Below are 11,266 nucleotides of genomic sequence, written 5' to 3' on the forward strand. Positions count from 1 at the left end.
AATGTAATTTTTAAATGCTGTGAGCTCCACAAATGGAATTTCATTCACCTCTGCTGTACGGGGGTGGAGGCATTAATCTTAGATATCTCAAAACGATGGGCAAATAAAACCCAAACTGTCTGCATGGCTAGATACCACTAGAGAGAGGTAAGTGAGAATTATTTTCTTTTAATTTGGGTGAACTGACCCTTTAATTTTGTCTTTGAACGAATGCTCACTATTAAACCTTTGTTAAATTAATTCATCAGACAACTCAAAAATTTATAGAAGAGTTCTGAAAGAAGAAAAGCATCAATTTCAAGTTTAAAAGTTCACTTGGCTGTAAAAAACCCAAACCCTCCAGCTGTAAATACATAGACTCCCTTGTCTTTTGCTTCTCTTGATACTCTTCTTTGATCTATTATCACAGATACTTCAAGAAATTCCAGTACTGCGGCTACGCTCCTCATGTGCGCAGCTGCAAACCCAACACAGACGGCATCTCGTCCTTCGAGGACCTGCTGGCCAACATCGTGCTGAGGGTTTTTGTTTGGGTGGTCTCTGCCACCACCTGCTTTGGCAACATCTTCGTCATCTGCATGCGTTCGTACATCCGATCAGAGAACAAACTCCATGCCATGTGCATCATCTCCCTCTGCTGTAAGTGGAAATGACAAATTCTGCAAAATACTTGCATGGTTTCCTACTTGTGAAGTAAACAGGCCTTCAGACTCAGTAGGAAACTTGAAATTAGTTCCCGATGTGCTTATCTGTGTGTTTCATCAACACTGACTTCATATTACACACACTGTTAGACACCCTCATGAATAAGACTAAATGTAAAAACAATAATACAATCTCATTACAAAATGTGATATCTGCCGTCTGAATTAAAAGGTTCATATACCCCAAGATATGATTCAATGCACAAAATTGACGCAAATGATAGTAACTGCTGAAGGATAACAGTGAAGTCAGTGGTTGATTAAATAATAACACCTTCACTGACTCATCTACCAAGATAATAAAATACATCCTTCAGATAATGTATACATATACAGCGCTTAACAAATTTATTAGTCCACCACCCAGTGTAAGGTGTTTGCCACCGCTGCCCTAAATTAACAGTATTGCTGATGACCAAAATATTTTATGTTTCTGTAATGGTTAATCCACCAGTATGTGCAAGCCAAGCTCTTTAATCAAAATGATATCTTTAATGCTAAAATATAATTATTGTTGTTATCCATGAATTCTCAAATTTACTGTTTTACAAAAAAGCAGAAAAAAATAGTAAAGCACATTATTATTTTTTGATTGAGATGCCAAATTACAGTTATTTACTTGCATTCCTGAGCAGAAAAAATTGTTTTGTGGTTGCAAGAACGTAAGCTGTTATCAGGGCCAAAGGAGGTCATACAAAATATTAAGGTTTTTGGTTAATATATGTGAATAAGGACTATTTAGTTGTTCCAGTTTGTTATTTGCCTAATAAATAACAATACAATTTTTAGTTTGAAACAAGTTTTTGACAGATTTCTAAAATATTTGTGTTTTCTCATTTTTATGACAGGTGGTCTAATAAATTTGTTAAGCACTGTATATAATTTGAATATCAATTTGACTTGTATACAGTATTTTTCCCAAGTTTATGTGTATAAAAGAAATAGAAGAAATGTATCAGTGTGGTATTTAGATGTGCAACCTTATCTACTGCTTAGGTATGTGATGGCATTCAGATAAGGGCTGTGAGAGTTTGTTGAATGGCTTCTTCTTCGACAGTGACAAAGAACTTGTTTGCAGGGAGGAAGTTCCAAAGGAAGTAAAGCAAAATTTAAGAGGAGGTTCTGGAGTTTGTTGGTTAAAATGGACAGTTGTACAGTAACTCCAATCTATCTACCGAGTCTGGTGTTAGCGATAAATTAGATGTGTGTGTTCTCGTGGAAAGACAGGAAATTATTTGAAGATTAGAGATAGCACTGACACTGCACAGATAAGGGTTTGATATAAGCTGCAGCCACTCATGCAAAAAATCACGTAATCCCTTTTCCTTCACATTTTGGCACGTCTCACCGTGACATTGTAAGTCACAGGAGGAAAATGAATTTGTGACAGTGTTGTTGAAGGGAATATAAAGCAAACAGTTTCATTTTTAAAGATACTCACTGGTATAGGAAGTCACTGAATGGATGTATGCAGGTATAAAACCCGTCTGTCCACAGAATTTCATTTGACTACTAACTGCACAGAGAGAAAACATAAAAGTGCAAAATGCACATTACTATATGCCTATGCTGGCATTTCACATCGATGAGTCAAATATAAAAGATCCCATATGGACTTACTATAAGTCTCAGAGCAGCTGAGATCAAAGAGCTCAGAATATGCAAAGCAGAAATTCTACATTATAGAGGATATCTGCTCTCTTTCCTGCTCATCCACAATGAATGTGGACGATGACAGTCGTTATTCATTATCTTTCTTAACAAGTCAACCTTTAAAAGTGTATTACTAGAATGTCAGTGGGGACTGATTTCAGCAGCACACTAATTTCTGGTGGCTGAGACCAGGCAAAAACAGAGCTTAAGGTAATTAACACAAGCAAAAAATAGTCTAGATATTATTCATTATTTGCTTCTGTTTAACAACGATGGATTATGTCTCTTCATGCAAGCAGGGTGTGTCTCTGAATGTTGCTTATGATCTAGTTATTAGAGGAGTGGAACAGAGTTGAGTCCGGAAAGAAAGAAGTCCTACATAAACAGTCCCACATGCAGATAGAGTTTGAGTATTGAACGTATCGTGGTTTAGAGCCCAAACAAGAGTTAACTTGAAAGAATGGTTCTTTCTGGGTTGTAAATGTGGTCAGTCAATATTTTTCTTCTCATATTTTATACTTTCTATTTTTAGCTTACAGTGTCATTTCACACATTTGTCACCAATTATTCCTCGCCTCTCTGTCCTATTCAAGAGTGCTTTGAGACCAGATGAGTCGCCTTTAATCTTTAACACTTTGATGTACTCGTGGAAATTTCATATAAAAGTATACTGTATCACTGCATGTATATCTCATAATTAAATAACTAAATGGTGGATGGCATTTAGGGCTCTAGAAGTTGTCTGAGGATCATTCAGGAACTCTTTAATGACGATATATACAGTGTGTAAAATTAAAAATACTTTATGATGAGGTTTGGTATGCTTCCATATCAAAGGAATTACTATCAGGAGGGTTTGACGAATGACTTCACCATATTATCAAAGAGCTAAACAATAAGTAGTGAATGAAGCAGTGGCAAGTTCCTCAGAGGATATAAATTGTGAATTAAAGGGCAGAGAAACTTGTGGAATTGGTATTGCTGTAACTTACCTCCTCTACTGATCATAACAGTTCAGAACACATGAAGGAGTAGCTGAATGTTAGCATCTAGTGGTTTTTCTTTGGTTCCTTTTGTTATGCATGGTTTTCCCAAGGTTGAGTGGCTGCTGTCCTCATCCATCTCCATATCATAGACGGGAAGCCTTTCATGTGAGACCATTTCTGTACTTGAAAAAAGACCTGCTTTATCAGACAGCTTTGCTGTCTTTATTTGGTGTTCAAATAAATTCAGCTGACATTGTGCTCACGTCTCTGAATGAACCCAGCTCAAGGTGTAAACTGCTCACAGCACGCTGGATCTGAATGCATCTTGCAAGTTGTTTAATTTTTTAACCGAACTTGACAGTCAAGAAATCTTCTGAATATGTTGTAAATTAGAGCTATCTTTCTTTGCAGGTGCGGACGGACTGATGGGCATCTACCTCTTCATGATTGGTGCGTATGATCTGAAGTTTCGCGGCGAGTACAACCGGCACGCTCAGGCCTGGATGGACAGCAGTCAGTGTCAGGTCATCGGCTCTTTGGCCATGCTGTCCACCGAGGTATCCGTCCTTCTCCTCACTTACCTCACTCTGGAGAAATACATCTGCATCGTCTACCCTTTCCAGTACTTGACGCCTGGCTGGCGACGAACTGTCACCATCCTTTTCGGGATATGGGTGTTCGGCTTTATTGTTGCCTTCCTGCCACTGGCCTTCAAGGGGCTATTTCGCAACTTCTACGGGACCAATGGAGTTTGCTTTCCACTGCACTCTGAGCAGCCAGAGACGCTGTGGGCTCATGTTTACTCCATCGTCATTTTCCTGGGTGGGGATTTGTTCTTACAATAGTCCTTTGAGCTTTTTTGTTGTGTTTACTTGCTGTTTTCTTTATTCACTTATTCTCTAAAGCTAATTGTAAAAGCAATTTAATTATTTGGTGAGCGTATTTGTATTTATTTGCATTTGGATGCACAGCTTTGTTACAATTGCACATCCAAAGTGCAACTATGAGCTATTGCAGTTGTATGGCAATCCAGAAACTAACCAAATGTCTTTCTGCAGGTCTGAACTTGGTGGCATTCCTCGTCATTGTCTTATCCTATGCAAGCATGTTTTATAACATCCAGAGAACAGGGACTCAGACCACTAAATACAGCAACCACATCAAGAAAGAGGTGACCATCGCCAAAAGGTTCTTCTCTATCGTCATTACTGACTCCCTTTGCTGGATCCCCATTTTCATCCTCAAGATCCTGTCACTGCTGCAGGTGGAGATTCCCGGTACAGTAGAAGTGCTATAACCATGTAAAGGAATACTCCACTGAAAGTCTACATTTTGAGTATCAAATACGCCCCCTCAGTAGGCTTGCTATGTGCCTCTGAAAGGTTTGTAGCCTGCACACGGGAACAGCAGCAAGATTTACCTCAGAAAATAAGCATGAAAACATAATTCACTTCTCTGCTGTTGATTACTGTGCTCAGCATGTTTGCAGCATAATTGTAGCTTTGCCAATAAATCACCAAATGTGCCCCTTTCGGCTGCAATTTTGAGCTATGAGACAGCGGTAAAGTACATTGCCAGAAGAAACTGTGACTGTTTGGTACCGAACATACAAATCATTGGCAGAGAAGTGGATTGTGGCGCAAATGTGATTTGTCCAGTTTTTATGGATGTTTTGATGTGTTTTCACTCAGAATTCATTGGAATAAATTGTAACTTCAATGACTACAGCTGCCCTCCTCTGCAAAACTACTAACTAAAGCCACCTTTCAAGCCTACAGGGAGATGAGTGCTCAAAAGAGCGATTTTTGGTGGAGTATTCTCTCAAAGTATTGCATTTTCTGTATGTTATTCAATTCAAAAGTCGTCTAACAGGTATTTTAAAGTTTTAATGGGTTTTTCTGTGTGTATTGTGTACTGTTTAAAGAACCATGACCATCTAGTGTTACATGCATAACCTGGTGAGCTGAGGCTCTCTAATTAGGTTCCCTGTAGGAATAAAAGGGATTTTTATTTATTACATACTTTTATAAATACACTAATATCATCTTTAAACACAGACTATATACCGGCTCTGTTGCTTTACTTCTTTCTGTCTGTGTATTTTCTCTCTCGGCAGGTACCATCAGCTCCTGGGTGGTCATATTTATTCTCCCCATCAACAGCGCCCTTAACCCCATCCTTTACACGCTGACCACACGGCCTTTCAAAGAGACCATTCTGCAGGTATGGGCTAACTACAGGCAAAGGAGGCCTCTGCTCAGCGGTCACCCAGCTCATCATCCATCGCTCACCTGGCAGGAAACGTGGCCCCTGCAGGAGAACAGCCACGGCCTCGCCACAGGGCACCCACTGGAAATGACAGGCACGATAGCCAAGCTCACCCCTGTGGAAAATACCAACGAGGGATACAATGACATTACCACGTGCACACAGCAACGAGAGAAGCAACATACAGTGCTGTCAGTAGGCTCACAGAAACAAACAACGGCATACACACCCACACACACGCAAACAAATGAACTCATCTAGGTGTCGAACAGCGGATCTACTGTACGTGGATCTGTTTGTAATGCCATAAAAGAGTCTTAAATGTGATTCAGGTTCATTCATCATTACATCTGCAATCAAAAGTGTTTAACCTGTTAAAAATACACTTTTTGAAGGGACAGTCTTTGATTTGTGCCCAGATTTCTCCTTTGTCAAAAATCATTAGCATTCATTAGTGTTTCTGGAAATCTCACTGCCTGCATGTCTTGCCCAAGCAGCAGGCAGTGGGAGAAGCCAGTGTGGAAATCCCTTATGCAGCAGTACACATTCCTCTAATAAAGACTACATGCTGGCTCCAAAAATATATCTATCAGTACACAGCTGAAGTCATGCCCCACTTACAGTTTGGCTTTTGTCCCACTAGCTTTCATTGCTCAGTTTAATTTCTCACAGAGGGCTTCTTCTTTCATCGTTCTTTCTGCAAGCTGGAACTTGATACTGGAGGACTCCGTCCATATCCTTACCTGAATATTAATATACTACTATACTGGCAGGGAAAATTTGGATGTCGTATCATTTCTAACAGAAATATACAAAAATATTTAGTTTGATTCCAATAACTACAGCTCCCATAAACCATTTGACTGCGCCTCTGTAGCTAAGACAAATTAAATATGTTGTTGAATAACAAAAGAATTATAATTGTTAAGTGTAGGAGTTCAATCTTTATTTTGGAAGCAGACGTTTGACAAAAAAAAGATTCACTCAACAGCTTTTTCCAGAACTTTCAAGCACATTTGCAGACTTCGTCAGCAGATGGAGTTTACTACACTGTGCTCAAAAAAGTAATTGTTTTATCTTTGTTAAAATTATTCAATCAAATTTTACTGGTCATTCATTAGTAGATTCAATCTTTTTTGTGTCATTGTCCCATTCAGAGGGTAGTAAGGCTTAAAAGGATATTTTGGAGCATATTTTTTTGAATTTTTGAATCTCAACCTTTGACTCCATGTTTTTCTTATTGTCAATATGAAAACAAGTATACTAACAAGTATGACCGGTGGAGCCAAAGCCTGATGTAGTTTATTCTACTGTGCCTCCACCAAAAAAATCAATCAATGAGCAACACTGTTACACCGGGTGATTTTGTTTTCAGTGGGAATGAATGGACCTGGGGGCTGCAAGTTGGAAAGTATTGAGGGATGGATTAACACTTTTACAATTACAAAGGTATAGAATAGCAACAGACTTATTCTTTATCCCCATCCAGACTTTCTCCTCTTAAACCAAATTGGATTTTCCTGCCTAAAGCTAGATAAGCAAAGATAGCTTCAACGTGTTCCTGAAGAAAGTAGACTGACCTAAGCTACTATGGGCACCAAAATTATGACACTTGTCTCAGGTAAATGAAGTGACATTTACTTATTGCCACTACAACATGACAAATTCCAATTAGGTTGTTAAAGTACAAGTTATAGTTGGTTGCATGCATTGGGATCCTGTATTGCACTGCATATCTATCTCGATAACAACTGAAACACGTGACTGTATGGCAAAGGATTTGTGCCACATGACGAAATGACAATTGGGAAACTGTAAGTTCACACTTGAACTGCAAGTATGAACGTATATATTTTTGTTTAAATGGGGACGTTTCCCTACTTTGTTGCATTTATACATTTTCGTGACTGCACTTTTAATTTCTGTTTGAACAAATTAAGGCAGGAGCAGTCATTTATTTGGTGAGGGAAATGACATTGCCACAGAGTAGTAGAATAACAATGGCTGCCAGTAACAGCTTCAGTTAATGAATCAACGAACATTCTGTTTAATTTATTGATGATTTTGCTTCCAATTATCTCTTTATGAGACTCTAGAAACATTGAAATCTGTTTCACAAATTGTGTAATTTAATCAACCAAGATCATTTGCTGTTTCACTACGAAACATTTTAACATGATATGACCCGCTCATGTGTGTAAAATCTATGACATGCTGCTTCCTGTAGTTGGTTGAGTGTAAATGCAAAGCATGAATGCTGTGTTTCTAAACAAATCAATGTAACAGGGGGAAACATGTCCAGGTTTTGAAATGAGTTAAGTGAAAAAGGAGAATTCATGTTATTTTAGTAGCCTTGGGGAGTATTTACAGGAGCATGGGGGACTGTAAAGGAGGCACACTTACATCTGGGGTCCCAGTCTATGGGATGGATGGTTATGAAACTTGATTGATGTGAGTATTTGATGAATGTTGTATGTCAGGGACACAGCTGATCTTTCCTGGTGACAGAGATGAGGATTTGTTGGACTGCAGAGAATGTGAGAAGAATATAAACTCACCTTTTGTTTTGCTTTGAGGCAACAAAGGATTATTATTCCAAGTATATACAGTATGTGCCAAGGTTTTTAATCTCAAGTGTATTCATGCATCAGTAACTGATTGTTGTCTAATTGATATTGATAAAGGTCCATAAGTGAGTCTATGATGCACTGTGGATTTTAAGTAATAATCCTTATGTTTTTCATAGATTGCTGATAGATTGCTGCCATCACTTGACAGTAGTGATTTAGTCTAGACACAATTTCTGAAAGACTTTGCATTTGTTGTTGCAATTACTGATGAAGAGTTGCCTCATTCATGAGAAAATCCTCTTGAGACAGTGTGTTTCATACTTCCAGCAGCAGCAAACTGTTTGGAATAAACAGTGGAAGAGCTTGGTAATTAGTATGAGCAGAGACAGCCACCATGGCTTAACAGACATAGAAAAGGGCAGAAGTTCAAACTACATCAGCAGAAGAATTACAGAACAAGGACACTCAGTGTCAGTGATGTAAAGCCCCTTAAACCAGGCTAAGCCAATATCATCCAGCTGCAGAGCCACAATGACAGCAGCTGCAGTCCAACTGATGCCATCTATCTTAAAAATGCTGCAATTTTGACATTCGCACCACATGCAGTCAATGAGGTATTGCAATTAGTTTTTTGCCATGCTAGCGGCATGACTCTAGGGGTGGCAATGTCGGCTCGGCGGTTGATCCCCCACTTTGGTCCAGACTGAAATATCTCTACAACTATTGATTGGATTGCCTTGAAATTTTGTACATACATTTATGGTGCCCAGAGAATGAAGTCTACCGACCGGTGATCCCTTGACTTTTCCTCTAGGACCACAATGACATTGACATTTGTGACCTAGAGTGAAATGTCTGTCTCCACAACTACTAGATGGATTGCCATAAAGTTTGGTACAGAATTATTGTGGTTAGTGCTAATTAACAAATGCTAACATGCTAAACTAAGATGGTGACCATGGTAAACATTCCCTGCTTCATATTAGCATGTTGATAGCCTACTGACTTTGGTGATCCTCTGTCTGTTCCTCTAGCGCCACCAGCAGGTTGACATTTTTGGCTTTTAGTGAAATATCTTGACAACTGTTAGATGGATTTGTTACAAATATACATGGTCCCCCGAGGGTGGGTCCTAATGCCTTTAGTGATCCTCCGACTTTTCATCTAGCGCCATCAGCAAATCAGTTTTCACTTATCCTGTGAAATACCGCAAAATCTACTGGATGGATTGGCACAATATTTGGTACAGACATTCATGGTTCCCCATTGACAAATCTTAATGTCTCCCCTGACTTTTTATTCAGCACCACCATAAGGTCAGAATTTCAGAAGTTTTTTCCTAAACTTTAGATTATGACCACATGTCTGCAAAACTAATGACATTCACATCAGCCTTAGCTGTACTTTGTGTTTTATGCTAATTAGCAAATTTCAGCTTGCCAACATGCTAAACCAAGATGGTGAGCATGGCAAACTTAACATGAGTGTGTTAGCATTGTCATTGGGAGCATGTTAGCATGCCGGCGTGAACATTTAGCTCAAAGTACCACTGCCAGAGCCGCTAGCTTGGCTGTAGACTTGTTTTGTGAGTGTGTTTTCCAGTATACATCTTTTACATTTTGTAAAATATAAATGTAACAGGTTTTTTAACTGGAGCTTATTGTCTGTTTTCTGTTGAAGAGTACAAAGTGCGGGAGGTCCTGACCAAACTTTATTTATCCAAGGAATATCCAGTGGAAGTTAGTGTGACACAGTGATGTTTCATTTTTATTTTATTTTTTTGTGTTAAGCTAACAGGTGATACAAGTGTGAAATGTAAAAGGTGCAACATCACACATAAAAACATAGTTGCAAAGGTGCAGCAACAATTACTTTCTTTGCCTGTGGGATGCGATATCAATATGTTTACATCATCTGCAGGTCTAAACTGCAATTCATTTCCTCTCCTGTAGGTGGGGCAGGTTGGCGTGCTAACAGCTGGTCTGGCGATAACTAAACAGCTCCGCCTGTGGAGAATTTGAAACCTGCTAAATGTAACTTGATGTGATTAAGTTAGTCTCCTGTGGTGCTGCTCATAAAAAAAGTAAAAATATTTTGCCCACAGAAAGGCACACATTCTGAAACAATCCATTGTAGTATTTTTAAAGAAGCAAATTGCTCATACTGCTTAATCTTCTTTCAGACTGATGGGATTCACTATTGTTTCTTCACTGCAGTCTACACTGAAAACCTTCATCATGTTCAGCTAATGTCTTAATAATTTTATAAATAAATACTCTGGTGTCATAATATTTGTAGCTGTAAATCAGCCCATGCTGGAGTGACAGATGGTATACTGATGTAAAGGGACCGCATGGGAGGTTCATTGCAAAACACCACAGCAACAACCACTTATCACCAAAGATGTTCCTAAATACTTTGGATAATTGTAGATTTCACACTGTAAAGTCAAATACAGGAACCACTAAGATAGGCAGCACATGAGGAAGTAAAAAATGTACTATTTCTAGCTAATTGTGCTGCACAATTTATCAAAATTACATTATACACCATAGACAAACCCTTCAGCAGTGCACTGAAAAGGACCACATCTTGCATTTGTTTTTGAAAATTGCATAAATCTTTGCAGCAAGTTCATTGTTGTTCCAGTCTGCTTTTAATTCTGTATTTTGTTCTGTATTAAGTCCGTCAAAAATGTTTTTTTGTGTTGCCTCTGCCTCCAAAAATAGTTTAGAGAAATATTGAATGTAATGTATGAGGTATGTCCAGTGTGTTCAACAAAGACTGTAGTTAAATTGTGGCAGGTATAAACTGAAAATTTGGCGAGTGGGTTGCAGCAACACAGGCAGCAATTCTAAATTGTCTTTCAAACATCCTGTCTAGAAATTCCCCAGCTGGTCTGGGGGTTTGAACTTGGACTCAACCTCACCTCACCACCTACACCGCACTACACATTTTTTACACTGTGATCTGTACAGTGAAGACATTTGTACAATGATCATAAACTCTTCTGTGCATATTTTGTTCAATGAAATACTGATTCCTGTGGAAATTGACTTTTTCAGACACTGTAAATGTATGAATG

General features: G+C 38.7%; 1 protein-coding gene across 1 annotated transcript in view; it reads left to right on the forward strand.

Annotated features, from left to right (window-relative positions):
* rxfp1 (relaxin family peptide receptor 1) overlaps positions 1-5,872 on the forward strand; it is a 50,845-nt gene extending 44,973 nt beyond the window's left edge. Inside the window, exons 15-18 of the mRNA XM_070913231.1 lie at positions 410-639; positions 3,755-4,165; positions 4,402-4,620; positions 5,460-5,872. Coding sequence (XP_070769332.1) covers positions 410-639; positions 3,755-4,165; positions 4,402-4,620; positions 5,460-5,872 — 1,273 coding nt within the window. The remainder of the gene's footprint in view (positions 1-409; positions 640-3,754; positions 4,166-4,401; positions 4,621-5,459) is intronic.
* Positions 5,873-11,266: the final 5,394 nt, after the last annotated feature.

This window comes from Enoplosus armatus, chromosome 10 (assembly GCF_043641665.1).
Source record: "Enoplosus armatus isolate fEnoArm2 chromosome 10, fEnoArm2.hap1, whole genome shotgun sequence".
Lineage (NCBI taxonomy): Eukaryota > Metazoa > Chordata > Actinopteri > Centrarchiformes > Enoplosidae > Enoplosus > Enoplosus armatus.